Source organism: Schistocerca americana, chromosome 4 (genome assembly GCF_021461395.2).
Source record: "Schistocerca americana isolate TAMUIC-IGC-003095 chromosome 4, iqSchAmer2.1, whole genome shotgun sequence".
NCBI classification, from domain to species: Eukaryota; Metazoa; Arthropoda; class Insecta; order Orthoptera; family Acrididae; genus Schistocerca; species Schistocerca americana.
Genome location: NC_060122.1, coordinates 757,125,104 through 757,141,375, shown reverse-complemented (window position 1 = coordinate 757,141,375; position 16,272 = coordinate 757,125,104). Strand labels below are relative to the sequence as shown.

The following is a 16,272-nucleotide window of genomic DNA, read 5'->3' as shown; positions in this document are numbered from 1 at the left end:
CCCCCATTCCTGTCAATTGTTCCCTTATGCTCTCCCTGAAACTCTGTACAACCTCTGGTTTAGTCATTTTATCCAGGTCCCATCTCCTTAAATTCCCACCTTTTTGCAATTTCTTCAGTTTTAATCTACAGTTCATAACCAATAGATTGTGGTCGGAGTCCACATCTGCCCCTGGAAATATCCTAAATTTAAAACCTGGTTCCTAAATCTCTGTGTTACCATTATATAATCTATCTGATACCTTTTAGTATCTCCAGGATTCTTCCACGTATACAACCTTCTTTTATGATTCTTGAACCAAGTGTTAGCTATGATTAAGTTATGCTCTGTGCAAAATTCTAACAGACTGCTTCCTCTTTCATTTCTTAGCCCCAATCCATATTCACCTACTACGTTTCCTTCTCTCCCTTTTCCTACTGTCGAATTCCAGTTACCCATGACTATTAAATTTTCGTCTCCCTTCACTACCTGAATAATTTCTTTTATCTCATAATACATTTCTTCAATTTCTTCATAATCTGCAGAGCTAGTTGGCATATACACTTGTACTACTGTAGTAGGTGTGGGCTTCGTGTCTATCTTGGCCACTATAATACGTTCACTATGCTATTTGTAGTAGCTTACCCGCACTCCTATTTTTTATTCATTATTAAACCCACTCCTGCATTGCCCCTATTTGATTTTGTATTTATAACCCTGTATTCACCTGACCAGACTATTTTTGATGGTATAATACTAGGATTACTCCGACATTCTCACGTAATTTTCTAGCAAGCTAGCAATTAACTATTTTGTGTCAGGATAATTCATGGCAACTATCGAAATTCGGTAAATCACAAAATACGTATTTTACATCAGAGCTAAAAGTGCGTGTGTGACCGTATGGCACTCGTCTCTTTAAAACGTTTTCACATGTTTCGGGCTTTATTCGCAGCGAAGTAGAAGCTAAAATGTTACCGAGTAAGCTAAATACAGAGCATTTTATAGCACACTTCTCCCGAAAACATTGTAGGGGAGGAAACAGGTTTCCCTACTACTGGAAACACGCGGCACTTTACGTAAGCCCGGTCCACGCCATAAATTTTCTGTTCAGCTGCAAAATTGCCTCGAAGAAAGATTGTTCGGACTAAATGTGCAATTTCCGTGTTAAGGTGGAATTCGCGGTGAAGACTGTAACAAACTGCGCGGTTATTTGTAGGAGAAGAATGGGCTAAGCAGCATAAATAGATTCTTGAGACTGCTAATCTCCCGATTCGCAGTGTCGAGGAAATTTCCTAAGCACTCGCCTCTCCTTCAGTAGATGTATTTGTTAAAACAGGAAATTCGAGCAAGTATAAAAGAAAAACTATTTGATTATAGATAAATTGTTTGAACTTCTCCGTGTCACATTATCCCAGACGTATTTAAGAGACTGCAGTGAGTAAGATAGCTACGTCACTACCCTGTTTCATATACTACATGAATACGGAATGGATAATAAGGCAATTAACATCATGGAACTCAATTTACGAGACACAATCTCTGAAGTAAAAGTGGTGGTCGAAATCTCTGAATCTTTCGAAATAAAGACGGGCATAAGTAAAGGTGACTTCCTGTTTTCACTCCTTCGCAATCTGGTACCTTGTAAGATCATCGAAACATAACATAAATAAATAACTGGAATAAGTGTAGGAAGCAAATTAACACCAAACTTTTTATTTCCTGATGACCTAGCAATACAAGTAATTAGTTCGACTGGGATACCCTTTCCTGCAGTTTAATGAGATCGCTACCAAAACCGGCTTCCAAATCTTTTACAAGACATTATACAATATGTTCTACAAGCTTACAGACTTGAGATCCCTCATAACGGAACATGGCACTATCGTCCAGGATAAGCAGCCTTATCACTGTGTAGAAAATCATCCCGCAGAAAATTTGTTGCGGAACACCTACAACTCTTTGAGAATGTGCCGCCAAACAAAATCTTCGACCTTACAGTGCGATGCTACACCGATCGTTACTGAATGCATAAATCTGCACCACCACTTGTGGAGCTATTTTCGTTGCTAACAAGGGAACGTTCCCATTGCACCCCCTTCAGATTTAATTATAAGTTGGCACAGTGGATAAGCCTTGAAAAACTGAACACAGATCAATTGAGAAAACAGGAAGAAGTTGTGTGGAACTGTGAAAAAATAAGCAAAATATACAAACTAAGTAGTCCATGGGCAAGATAGGCAACATCATGGATAGCGTGAGCTCAGGAGCGCCGTGGTCCCGTGGTAGAGTCTGAAGAAAAGATAAAAGCTATTACAGAGGATGTGACATTGGTAATGTTAAAAGCAGAAGAAAAGGAGAAGCCTGCTCCAAAGGAAAAGGCTGAAGAGAAGATGAAAGAAGATAAACTAGTTTCTAAGGAGGCAGCAGAGGAAGATAAGGGAGAAGACAAAGAGACAGTTATTACTGAAGATATACCTGAAGAAATAAAGCAACTAGAAGAAAATGAGAAACCTGCTCCAACAGAAATTTCTGAACTCAAGACAAAAGAAGAGACAGCAGTACTAAAGGAGCAGGTTCTGGAGAAGAAGGCTGATGACAGAGTCATTACAGAGGATATAACTAAGTTGGAAGTAAAAGAAAAAACTCCCTCTGATGACAGGGTTGAAATAAAGGCAGAAGAAGAGATAATAACTGTAAAGAAAGTGGATGAGGAAAAGAAGGAAGAAGAAAACGCAAAAGTTGAAGTTGCTGGAAAACGAATTGTTGAAGGGGGAGCAAAGGAAGAAGATGGCTGAAGAAGATGGCTGAAGAAAAGATAGAAGAAAAGGAGAAAGTTGTTCGAGAAGAAATCACCAAAGAAATAAAACAGCTGGATGTGATTGAGAAACTAGTATCGAAAGAAACAAGCAAAATAAAATCTGAGGATCAATCGAAAAGAATTTCAAAGGAAATTGATCAAAAAATGATTATAGAAGACAAAAAGAAAATTGTTCCTGAAATCACTGAACATGTTAAAAAACAGGAAGAAAAAGCACAGGTTTACCAAAGGAAGAAATAGAAGAGATGATTCAGGAGGAATGGGAAATAGTTTCAAAGGAGATGATAGAGGAAGAGAAGAAAGATACAAGCGAAGCAGTAACAGAAGCAACTGTTGTAGAAATCAAGGAAGCAGAGGAAAAAGAAATAACTATCCCAAAGGAAATGGATAAAGAAAAGATAAAAGAACCAGAGCAAATGATTACAAAGGATACAATAGTGAAAATGGAAGAACACAAGGTTATTACAGAAGATATCATGGAAGAACTGAAAAAGACAGAAAAAAGAGGAAACTGTTCCACATGCATTACCAGAAGAAAAGGCAAAAGAAGCTGAGAAACCACTTTTGAAGGAAACAATAATGAGAAAGGAAGAAGAGAAGTTATTATAGAACATATCACTGAAGCAGAGATAAAACCAGAAGAAAAAGAGGAGACTTTGACGCATGAAACATGCGAAGAAAAGCCAAAGGAAGCTGACACACTAGTGAAAAAGGAAGAAGAGAAAGTTATTACAGAAGATATCATTGCAGAAGTGAAAAAACCAGAAGAAAAAGATAAAACTGTTCCACCTGAAATACCTGAAGACAAGATAAAGGAAGCTGAGAAACTAGTTCCAAAAGAAACAATAGTGAAAAAGAAGAAGAGAAAGTTATTACAGAACATATCACTGAAGAAGTGAAAAGACCAGAAGAAAAAGAGAAAATGGTTCCATCTGAAATACCCAAAGAAAAGAAAAAGGAAGCTGCAAAACCAGTTATAAAGGACACAATAGTGAAAAAGGAAGATGAGAAGATTATTACAGAAGATATCACTAAAGAAGTGAAGAAACCAGAAGAAAAAGAGGAAATTATTCCACAAGAAATACTTGAAGAAAAGGCAAAGGAAGCTGAGAAACCAGTTTCGAAAGACACAGTAGTGAAAAAGAAAGAAGAGAAAGTTGTTACAGAAGATATCATTGAAGAAGTGAAAAAACCAGAAGAAAAAGATAACACTGTTCCACATGAAATACCCGAAGGAAAGATAAAGGAAGATGAGGAACCAGTTTCAAAGGACACAGTAGTGAAAAAGGAAGAAGAGAAGATTATTACAGAAGATATCACTGCAGACGTGTTGAAACCAGAAGAAAAAGAGGTAATTATTCCACAAGAAATACCTGAAGAAAAGGGAAAGGAAGCTGAGAAACCGGTTTCTAAGGACACAGTAGTGAAAGAGGAAGAAGAGAAAGTTGTTACAGAAGATATCACCGAAAAAGTGAAAAAACCAGAAGAAAAAGAGAAAACAGTTCCATTTGAAATATCCAAAGAAAAGATAAAGGAAGATGCAAAACCAGTTTCGAAAGACACAGTAGTTAAAAAGCAAGAAGAGAAGGTTATTACAGAAGATATCACTGAAGAAGTGAAAAAACCAGAAGAAAAAGAGAAAACAATTTCAGAAGAAATACTTGAAGAAAAGGCAAAGGTACCTGAGAAACCAGTTTCAAAGGACACAGTAGTGAAAGAGGAAGAAGAGAAACTTGTTACAGAAGATATCACTGAAGAAGTGAAGAAACCAGAAGAAAAAGATGAAACTATTCCACATGAAATACCTGAAGAAAAGGCAAAGGAAGCTGAGAAACCAGTTTCGAAAGACACAGAAGTGAAAAAGGAAGAGGAAGAGGTTATTGTTGAAGATATCACTGAAAAGTCAAGAAATCAGAAGAAAAAGAGGAAACTGCTCGACACGAAATACCCGATGGAAAGATAAAGGATGCTGAGAAACCAGTTTCAATGGACACGGTAGTGAAAAAGGAAGCAGAGAAAGTTATTACAGAAGATATCACTGAAGAAGTAAAGAAACCAGAAGAAAAAGAGGAAATTACTCCACATGAAATACCTGAAGGAAGATAAAGGAAGCCGAGAAACCAATTTTGAAGGACACAGTAGTGAAAAAGGAGGAAGAGAAGGTTATTAGAGAAGATATCACTGAAGAAGCGGAAAAACCAGAAGAAAAAGAAAAAACAGTTCCATCTGAAAAACCCGAAGAAAAGACAAAGGATGATGTAAAACCAGTGTCAAAGGACACAGTAGTCAAAAAGGAAGAGGGGAAGGTTATTACAGAAGATGTCACTGGAGAAATGAAGAAACCCGAAGAAAAAGAAGAAACTGTTCTACACGAAATACCTAAAGAAAAGGCAAAGGAAGCTGAGAAACCAGCTTCAAAGGACGCAGCGCTGATGAGGGAAAAGGAGGAGGTTATTACGGAAGATATCACTGAAAAAGTGAAGAAACCAGAAGAAAAAGAGGAAATTATTCCACATGAAATACCCGAAGGAAAGGTAAAGGAAGCTGAGAAACCAGTTTAAAAGGACACAGTAGTAAAGAAGGAAGAAGAGAAGTTTGTTACAGAAGATATCACTGCAGAAGTGAAAAAGGCAGAAGAAAAAGAGAAAACAGATCCATCTGAAATACTTGAAGAAAAGGGAAAGGAAGCTGAGAAACCAGATTCAAAAGACACAGTAGTGATGAAGGATGAAGAGAAAGTTATTACACAAGATATCACTGAAGAAGTGAAAAAACCAGAAGAAAAAGAGAAAACAGTTCCACAAGAAATACTTGAAGAAAAGGCAAAGGAAGCCGAGAAACCAGTTTCTAAGGACACGGTAGTGAAAAAGGAAGAAGAGAAAGTTGATACAGAAGATATAACTGAAGAAGTGAAAAAACCAGAAGAAAAAGAGAAAACAGTTCCATCTGAAATACCCGAAGAAAAGACAAAGGAAGATGCAAAGCCAGTTTCAAAAGACACAGTAGTGAAAAAGGGAGAAGAGGAAGTTATTACAGAAGATGTCACTGAAGAAGTGGAAAAACCAGAAGAACAAGCTGGAGCAGTACCACATGCAAAACCAGAAGAAAGATAAAGGAAGCTGCAAAACCAGTTTCAAAGGACACAGTATTGAAAAAGGAAGAAGAGAAAGTTATTACAGAAGATATCACTGAAGAAGCGAAAAAACCAGAAGAAAAAGAGAAAACAGTTCCATCTGATATACCCGAAGAAAAGACAAAGGAAGAAGTAAAACCAGTGTCAAAGGACACAGTACACAAAAAGGAAGAAGGGAAGATTATTACAGAAGATGTCACTGGAGAAATGAAGAAACCATAAGAAAAAGAAGAAAATGTTCTACACGAAATACCTGAAGAAACGGCAAAGGAAGCTGAGAAACCAGCTTCAAAGGACACAGTACTGATGAGGGAAAAGGAGGAGGTTATTACAGAAGATATCACTGAAAAAGTGAAGAAACCAGAAGAAAAAGAGGAAACTGTTCCACATGAAATACTTAAAGAGAAGGCAAAGGAAGTGGAGAAACCAATTTTGAAGGACACAACAGTGACAAAGGAAGAAGAGAAGATTATTACAGACGATATCAGTGAAGAAGTGAAGAAACCAGAAGATAAAGGGGAAGCTGTTCCACATGAATACCCAAAGAAAAGGCAAAGGAAGCTGAGAAACCAGTTTCAAAGGACACAGTATTGAAAAAGTAAGAAGAGAAGGTTATATCAGAAGATATTACAGAAGTGAAAAAGCTAGAAGAAAAAGAGAAACCTGTTCCATACGAAATAGTTGAAGAAAAATCTAAGGAAGTGGGCAAAGCAGTTTTGAAGCACACAACAGAGAAAATTAAAGAAGACAGAAGCAAAGATTTGGAAAAAGAAAAACTCATTTCAAAGGATATAGATGAGCAATATATTGTTTCACTTGAAAAGGCTGAAGAAGAAAAAAAACCTTCCCTGAGGGATATGCCATCTTCCAAAGAGTTTGCTGAAGAAAGGTGAAAAGTAGAAGAGAAAAGTTCCATACCAGAAATCACAGAAAAGGATGATGTAAAAGATGTGTCTCTTTCAGAGAAAATGGTCGAAAAAGAGAGGTATATTTCAGAAGACCTGCCTGAAAGAAAGGTGAAGAGAATGAAGAGGTTGTCCCAAAGGATCTTATTAAAGAAGGAGAAAGAGCAGACACAATTCATATTGATCATACAGAAAAAGAAAAGGAAAAAGATGAGAGAGAGAACACAGTTACAGAGAAAATTATTGAAGAAAAGAAGAAAGAAGTAGGTGAAGAAAGTATTATTGTGAAGGACTCTGTGGAACATGAGAAAAAAGGAGAACCAATAGCTGTAGAGGATATTACCAGTGTAATAGGGAAAGAGGAACCTAAGAAAGACAAAGCTGCTTCAAAAAAAAATGAAAAAAAAACGTGGTAGCGTGAACAGCTACAGAACGATAGGTTCTTGGTTCAAGTCTTCCATCGAGTGAAAAGTTTACTTTCTTTATTTTTGCATAGTTATGATCTGTCCGTTCGTTCACTGACGTCTCTGTTCACTAGAATAAGTTTAGTGTCTGTGTTTTGCGACCTCATCGCAAAACCGTGCGATTAGTAGACGAAAGGGCGTGCCTCTCCAATGGGAACCGAAAACATTTGATCGCAAGGTCATAGGTCAACCGATTCCTCCACAGGAAAACACATCTGATATATTCTATACGACACTGGCGACGGCATATGCGTCACATGACAGGAATATGTTGTCGACCACCTATCTTGTACACTTGGCGAATGGGTAAAAAGATTCTAACTTGCCCGATTAGCTTTTCTTGTGGATGTGATAACCACTCCCAAAAAAGTGATGAAAACATAAGAGTTTGTCACATAAACTGAAAATAAAAAATTAAACCTTTCATTCGATGGAAGATTTGAACCAAAGACCTCTCGCTCTGCAGCTGCCTACGTTACCACGAGACCACGGCGCACCTGCCCTTGTAATGTCCTAGATGATGCCTATCATACCAATGGACTACTCAGTTTGTATATTTCGCTTATTTTTTCACAGTTCCACACAACTTCTTCCTGTTTTCTCAATTGTCTGTGTTCAGTTTTTCAAGGCCTATCCACAGTGCCAACTTATAACTAAATCTGAGGGGGGTGCGATGGGGAGTAATCAATAACGGCAATTTAGAAAGTTTTCTAGCGCAATGGAAAGTGTCTTACGGCCTTAACAGCGAATACTTATTCGAAACAGCATTAAAAATTGACAAGTTCTGTTTTACGTGGGTGTGCTGAAACGTAATGCCTCCCAACCTTTTATTTGAAAACACTTAAAGCCTTTCCCCGATGTTATTCAATCTGTATATTGAGCAAGCAGTAAAGGAAACAAAAGAAAAATACGGAGTAGGTATTAAAACCTATGGAGAAGAAATATAAACTTTGAGGTTCGCCGATGACATTGTAATTCTGTCAGAGACAGCAAAGGACCTGTAAGAGCAGCTGAACGGAATGGACAATGTCTTGAAAGGAGGATGTAAGATGAACATCAAAAAAAGCAAAACAAGGATAATAGAATGTAGTCGAATTAAATCGGGTGGTGCTGCCGGAATTAGATTAGGAAATGAGACACTTAAATTAGTAAAGCAGTTTTGCTATTTGGGGAGCAAAATAACTGATGATGGTCGAAGTAGAGGATATAAAATGTATACTGGCAATGGCAAGGAAAGCGTTTCTGAAGAAGAGAAATTCGTTAACATCGAGTTTAGATTTAAATGTCAGGAAGTCGTTTCTGAAAGTATTTGTATGGAGTGTAGCCATGTATGGAAGTAAAACATGGACGATAAATAGTTTAGACAAGAAGAGAATAGTAGCTTTCGAAATGTGGTGCTACAGAAGAATGCTGAAGAATAGATGGGTAGATCACATAACTAATGAGGAGGTATTGAATAGAACTGGAGAGAAGAGAAATTTGTGGCACAGCTTGACTAGAAGAAGAGATCGGTTGGTAGGGCATATTCTGAGGCATCAAGGGATCACCAATTTAGTATTGGAGGGCAGCGTGGAGGGTAAAAATCTTAGAGGGAGACGAAGGGATGAGTACACTAAGCAGATTCAGAAGGATGTAGGTTACAGTAGGAACTGGGAGATGAAGAAGCTTGCACAGGACAGAGTAGCATGGAGAGCTGCATCAAACCAGTCACTGGACTGAAGACCACAAATACAACAACAACAAAGCTTTTTAAATAAAACTAACTTTATTAACATTCTACATCTTTAGTCTGCATGTATAAGTATTTATTTCGCAACACAGTCACTCTGGTGATGAACTCGTTTCTCCCAACGAAGGACCAGTTTATTGATACCGTTGCTGTAGAATGTTTTACTTCGTTTACGGAGCCACAACCTCACCTCTGCTCTCGCCACTTCGTCTCGATTAAAGTGAAGTCCTCGATTGTGTTATTCAAGTTTTGGAGACAGATTAAAATCACATGGAGTATGATACAGCGAACCCAATGCGTCGGATTGCTGCAGCGCTCGTGTGTGGCCTTGCATTGTCTTGCGGAGTGGGAGGGTGCTCGAAATGTGGACGACGTCATCGAATTCGAAACAGGATTACAGCACACTGTTTCTCACGCACCAACAAAGTTGCTTTACACACCGACTTGCTACATGCTTCAATGCGGAGCCCTGTAACGGGACGGGCTGCAAATACGTAGACATGAAGAGTAAAGACGTACAACGTTCATAACATTCGTTTCATTTAAAAAGCTTTAAGATTTTTCACAAAGAAATTCAGATGATTACTTTTCGCATATTTCGTATATTAGGCTACATACACTAATGGCCATTAAAATTGCTACAACACGAAGATGACGTGCTACAGACGCGAAATTTAACCGACAGGAAGAAGATGCTGTGGTATGCAAATGATTAGCTTTTCAGAGCATTCACACAAGGTTCGCGCTGGTGGCGACACCTGCAACGTGCTGACATGAGGGAAGTTTCCAACCGATTTCTCATTCACAAACAGCAGTTGACCGGCGTTGCCTGGTGAAACGTTGTTGTGATGCCTCTTGTAAGGGGGAGAAATGCGTACCATCACGTTTTCGACTTTGATAAAGGTCGGATTGTAGCCTATCGCGACTGCGGTTTATCGTATCGCGGCATTGCTGCTCGCGTTGGTAGAGATCCAATGACTGTTACAAGAAATGGAATCGGTGGGTTCAGGAGAGTAATACGGAACGCCGTGCTGGATCCCAACGGCCTCGTATCACTAGCAGTCGAGATGACATGGCTGTAACAGATCGTGCAGCCACGTCTCGATCCCTGAGTCAACAGATGGGGACGTTTGCAAGACCACAACCATCTGCACGAACAGTTCGACGACGTTTGCAGCAGCATGGACTATCAGCTCCGAGACCATGGCTGCAGTTACCCTTGACGCTGCATCAGAGACAGGAGCGCCTGCGATAGTGTACTCAACGACGAACCTGGATAAACGTCATTTTTTCGGATGAATCCAGGTTCTGTCTACAGCATCATGATGGTCGCATCCGTGTTTGGCGACATCGCGGTGAACGCACATAGGAAGCGTGTATTCGTCATCGCCATACTGGCGTATCACCCGGTGTGATGGTATGGGGTGCCATTGGTTACACGTCTCGGTCACCTCTTGTTCTCATTGACGGCACTTTGAACAGTAGACGTTGCATTTCAGATGTGGTACGACCCGTGGCCCAACCCTTTATTCGATCCCTGCGAAACACTACACTTCAGCAGGATAATGCACGACCGCATGTTGTAGGTCCTGTCCAGCACATTCTCCAGATCTCTCACCAATTGAAAACGTCTGGTCAATGATGGCCGAGTAACTGGCTCGTCACAATACGCCAGCCACTACTCTTGATGAACTGTGGTATCGTGTTGAAGCTGCATGGGCAGCTTTACCTATACACGCCATCCAAGTTTTGTTTGACTCAATGCCCAGGCGTATCAAGGCCGTTATTACGGCCAGAGGTGGTTGTTCTGGGTACTGATTTCTCAGGATCTATGCACCCAAATTGCGTGAAAATGTAATCACATGTCAGCTCTAGTATAATACATTGGTCTAATGAATACCCGTTTATCATCTACATTTCTTCTTGGCGTAGGAATTTTAATGGCCAGTAGTGTACAGTGAGGTCATGGATACCTTCTTATATCATGTCGGACCTCATTTCACCCGGCGTAGTGCAGCAACGCGACATTCCACGAATCCAACAAGTCGTTGGAAGTCCCCCGCAGAAATATTGAGCCGTACTGTCTCTATAGCCGTCCATAATTGCGTATGTGCTACCGGTGCACGGGTCTGTGCATGAAATGACCTCTCGATTGTGTCCCATAAATTGTTAGATGGGGTTCATGTCGGGGGTTTGAATTGTCCACAATGTTCTTCAAACCAAGAATTGTGACCCGGCGACAGCGAGCACCGTCATGCGCAAACATTCCATCCTTACCCTTATTTGGGAACACGAAGTCCATCAATGGCTGCAGATGGTCTCCAAGTGGCCGAACATAACCATTTCCACTCAATTATCGGTTCAATTAGACAGGAGGACCCAGTACATTCCATGTAAACATAGAGCGCACCGTTATCGAGCACATTGCTTTGCTGGCATGACTTCCTGAGTTCTGCGTCACACTCGAACCTTACCATCAGCTCTTACCTACTGAAATCGGGATTCATCTGATGAGGCCAGGATATTGGAGTCTAACCGTTTCGGTCACGAGTCCAGGAGAGGCGCTACAGGCGATTCCGTGCTGTTAGGAAAGGCACTCGCGTCGGTCGTGTGTTGCTATGGCCAATTAAAGCCGAATTTCGCCACACTATACTGAAGGATACATTCGTGGTACGTCCCACATTGATTTCTGTGGTTATTTCACGCAGTGCTGCCTGTCTATTAGCACTAACAACTCCACTGAAACGTCGCTGCTCTCGGTCGTTAAATGACGCCATCGGCTGCTGTATAGTCCGTGGCAAGCGGTAATGCCTGAAATTTGGTATGCTTGGCACACTCTTAACACTGTGGACCTCAGGACACTGAATTTACAAATGATTTCCGAAATGGAATTTCCAAAAATCTATCTCCAGCTACAATTCTGCGTTCAAAGTCTGTTAATGCCCCTCGAGCGGCCATAATCTCGTCGGAAACGGTTTCACATGAATTACCTAAACACAAATGAGAGCACCGCCAATTCTCTGCGCATTTATGTCTTCCGTATGCAATACTACCTTCATGTGCATATGTTCATATCATTGTATCATGAGACCTCAGTGTATTTCAGGGAACGAAACAAAACATGCTGATGATGGCGAATATTCACCGAAAACAGTTTGGAGAGAACAAACTGTGTCTGCAACAGGGCGGACCAACCTATACCGTAAGTCTGGATCAAAGGCACCTAGCCGGTCGGTGTGGCCGAGCGGTTCTAGGCGCTTCAGTCTGCAACCGCGCGACCGCTACGGTCGCAGGTTCGAATCCTGCCTCGGGCGTCTGCAGCCCGTGGTCGTGCGGTAGCGTTCTCGCTTCCCACGCCCGGGTTCCCGGGTTTGATTCCCGGCGGGGTCAGGGATTTTCTCTGCCTCGTGATGACTGGGTGTTCTGTGGTGTCCCTAGGTTAGTTAGGTTTAAGTAGTTCTAAGTTCTAGGGGACTGATGACCAAAGATGTTAAGTCCCATAGTGTTCAGAGCCATTTGAACCTGCCTCGGGCATGGACGTGTGTGATGTTCTTAGGTTAGGTAGGTTTAAGTTATTGTAAGATCTAGGGGACTGATGACCTCGGATGTTAAGTCCCATAGTGCTCAGAGACAAAGGCACCTAGCTACGGACTCCTCGAGACACTGTCGGTGAGAAATACCGACGGCACATGAAAGCCCTAGTGCCTGTACTACCTCGGAGATTTGCTGTCCTTATCTTACGAGGGAACTTCAAAAAACAAGTCACACGTGTCATCCCACGCTAAAACCGTCGCACAACAAGTACGACGCTTTGTTAGACGAGAGTACATGTTCTGGGGTTCCTGCAGACGCAGTTCTCTGCGGTACGGCAACAGTTACAGCACAGTACTGTAGTGTAGCAGCACGACCGTTTAGGATAGGGAAAGTTAGTTTTGTCCGATATTCTGAGCACAAGTTACAGCCTGGTGCAGGCCGGATTGCAGTAAGTTACGCTGACCAGCGGTTGCGAAGTGGAATGGAGGCCACAGGGGCCATCGAACCGTTGAAAAAAGTAAACGCAGCGATTCGCTTGTCGCAAACTATAGGCAGAAGGGGCCCTGTGGTGCAACAGAGGTGTGGGGCGTACGTGACTCGGAGCGATGCGTTAGCGAAACTGACGCATGAAGCAGAGTATAAATAGGTGTTGTTTTCTAACGAGATTCACTCAGGTGTGGCAGCTCTCCTGGACGGCGGCACGTGTCACACTGCCGGGCTACACGCAGCAACAGATGGGGCAGCAGCGTCCCAGTCCAAGGCGGGTCCTTGGTTTGACCCTCTTCGGCTGACGCGGGGTCCGCAGCCAGCCAGGGCGGCCCAGTCTTTGGCTCGCTACCGCGGGCAGTCGTCGTCTCGTCTCCCGACACACGCCGGAGACTTACGAGGCGAGGGCCACAGGTTCGGACGCCGGAACGGGGGCGGTCGTTGCCGCCGCGTTCCCAACTACCCGCCAGCCGAGGAAGAAGCAGCAGCATGGCCGGCCTACTGCTCCCAGCGGAGCAACGCGGAGTCAACGGGGATGGTGGCCGCTGAGTCGGCTGCTGGCGCAGCCATCATGACGTAATCAGAACTCTACAGCTGGCGAACAAGGCCGGCGAGACACAGCATTGCGTTGCACAGGTCGTTGGGGCAGTGGCCTCAGCAATGCGGGGCCTGTGACGCGGACCAAGGGAGAAGATCTGTAGTGGAAAAAATAAATAATTTGAAAAGCTGGGACAAGTTTTAACACGGCACCTCCTGGCACTCACCCACAACAGTGGTGAAATGGCCTGGCAACTGCAAACGTGCTCCAAAGTGAAAGTGCGCCGAACAAAACGATTCTTGTGGACAAAACGTCTAAATTGTACACAGATTCACCGTGAGAATTTGACAGTGTAAGGACCAAATGTAATGTCACGGTCAGCCGTAGTGAAATGATGTCAATAATTTGACCAAGACCGCACAGACCTGGGCGTTGCTTATCGGAGGGAAGGCCATCCATGTGGACCACAGAAGGCAATGTCGAGGCAGTCGAGGAGCTGATCACAGTAATCGCTGATCTTGCAACTATGACGACGTTCACACAGCGGTTCCCCAATGGCTCAGGGACCAACAAGGTGATTTCCATCGTCAAGAAATTGCACAATAGCCAGGAAGTTTACAGACCTGATCCCTGGGGCACCCCCCCATTTGACTGTGCCCCACTCAGACCCCACATCACAGCCATTCTCAACACCGTGAATAATGGCCTTTTGTTGTATGTTGTTAAGGTAACAGGTGAACCAGTTGTGAGCTACTCCCTGTATTCCATAATGGTCCAACTTCTGGAGCAATATTTTGTGATCATTACAATCAAACACCTTAGTTAAATTAAGAAATATGCTTAGTACCTCACAGAGAAAAGAGTATATGGCATTTTCAGTTCTTAGACCAGTTCTAAAGCCGAACTGTGGATTTGATAGCAAATTATGTTATATAAAATGATCTATTATCCTTGGATACACAGGCTTTCCAATAACTTTAGCAAACACTGATGGCACAAAAACTAGTGTCACGTATCAGCGTCACGCTGAACGGAAGTATAATACGAAAATTACTTTTGTAAGTTCCGTCATTTGCGGCAGGTGCGCCCGATCAGATGAGCTGATTCCCCTAGACGACACGCGTACTCCTCTCCTCAACACATCGGTTAACTAACCCAGTTGCACCTAACAGTGCACTGTACGATGAGACAATGGGACACTGTGTTCCAAGTAAGATGTCTCTTTTGTATAACAATTAATTCGTCTTTCGGAACAGTCACACTGAATACAACGCAAACAACGTGTAACGTATTACTATCTTTACGACGATTCTCATCGAGCCATATACGTTATCTCGCATTTCTAGCTGCTCCTCTCACACAAACAATGACAAAAATTCAGAAATTCAGGGTCGCCACCAGCCCAAGCCCTTCCTAGCCATTTAGCAAAAAACGGAGCTGGAAAATTATTAGTTTAATTACTTTAATCATTTAATTACAAGTACGAAAATTTGTTTAAGTAACCGGATAAATAGCACTCCACGTCGTGCAATGAAGCAACTTGATTAATTCATGATTGGAAATCGGAGTAAGTGGGTAAGATCAACACCACAGAATTTATCTTTCACGTAGATTACTTATTGTATCTAAGTATTTGGTTGCACATCCTAACTACACCTAAGTAAGAATTACGTGAGAATGTAACAGAGCACAATTTAACTACAACAAGAAGAAACACAGAAAACGATGGTGGGAGACAATGATACGACCATCTCATTTGCATTCATACCATAAAAATATCTCAGTGAGATTCACATTACGATTCTACGCATGCACTGTTCTGGACAGAGGTTTAACCGATGCACGAGGTTGTGTTATAATTATTCAACATACTAACTACGTCTGCTGCTTGCAAAAGGCCGAACTAGAGCACGTGGTGCATTCCGAATCAAACTGTTGTGCTGCTTTGTAGAAAGCGCACGAAAGAACAGATATTCTTGCATAAATTATAGCTCATTAAACGAGCAAACTTTTAAAATAAAGCCCATTGCGGTGCCGTGGTGGACCAGAAGGGTCATTGATTACCAAACACGTGGCACAAAATCGACACACAAAAACAAAAGCAACTTCCACAAAATATAAGATTAAAAATCACTAAAAATCACACTCGCTTCGACACATTATTACATTCACGTGTGGTTGAAGTGATCCTAACCAGCTGTTCCTAATCAGATTTACCGTTAGAAATTGTACTTTATCGTTGTTCAAAACGAACAAAGTAACTTCCACACTTTTAACTCAAACACCCAAAAATCGCCTATTTAAAGCAATATAATTATGGCACGTTCGGAAAAATTACTCGCTTCACACGCTTCAGTTAAGCTGAAGTTCTTAATTATTTCAACAGTTAAACATAACGAAGTTCTAACTCAACCTGCTTCCTATCATCTGAAACCTCCCATTAATAGCTACGAACCGTACTCACCACACGTTCACCGAAGAGTGCCCCTTTCTCCCTCGAGATTACCTAGCTCCCCGTGCAGCGGAAGCTACCAGACGGGTAGCCCTCCGTCACCAACCTCACGCACAAAAACAGCCTTCGACACAGCCTTCAACTAAGATGGGTAAACCTCTCTGTTCAGGTATTGGAAACCTAAGTTGGTCATCCTGTGCTCTCCTTCGAACGATAAGCAACACCGTCTGC

General features: G+C 41.9%; 4 protein-coding genes across 4 annotated transcripts; all 4 read left to right on the top strand.

Annotated features, from left to right (window-relative positions):
- Window positions 1-2,315: 2,315 nt before the first annotated feature.
- On the top strand, window positions 2,316-2,777 carry LOC124613781 (chromo domain-containing protein cec-1-like). Its single transcript, XM_047142498.1, has one exon. The coding sequence runs from the start codon at window positions 2,316-2,318 to the stop codon at window positions 2,775-2,777; it is 462 nt and encodes a 153-aa protein (XP_046998454.1).
- Window positions 2,778-3,045: 268 nt separating this feature from the next.
- Window positions 3,046-3,699, top strand: LOC124613780 (chemotaxis regulatory protein ChePep-like). The gene is made up of 2 exons (XM_047142497.1): window positions 3,046-3,340; window positions 3,428-3,699. The coding sequence occupies exons 1-2, from the start codon at window positions 3,046-3,048 to the stop codon at window positions 3,697-3,699; spliced, it is 567 nt and encodes a 188-aa protein (XP_046998453.1).
- Window positions 3,700-3,722: 23 nt separating this feature from the next.
- LOC124613779 (golgin subfamily A member 6-like protein 22) lies at window positions 3,723-4,763 on the top strand. The gene has a single exon (XM_047142496.1). The coding sequence runs from the start codon at window positions 3,723-3,725 to the stop codon at window positions 4,761-4,763; it is 1,041 nt and encodes a 346-aa protein (XP_046998452.1).
- A 23-nt stretch (window positions 4,764-4,786) lies between these two features.
- Window positions 4,787-5,361, top strand: LOC124613778 (uncharacterized protein AH6.3-like). The gene is made up of 2 exons (XM_047142495.1): window positions 4,787-4,846; window positions 4,933-5,361. The coding sequence occupies exons 1-2, from the start codon at window positions 4,787-4,789 to the stop codon at window positions 5,359-5,361; spliced, it is 489 nt and encodes a 162-aa protein (XP_046998451.1).
- The last annotated feature ends 10,911 nt before the right edge of the window (window positions 5,362-16,272 follow it).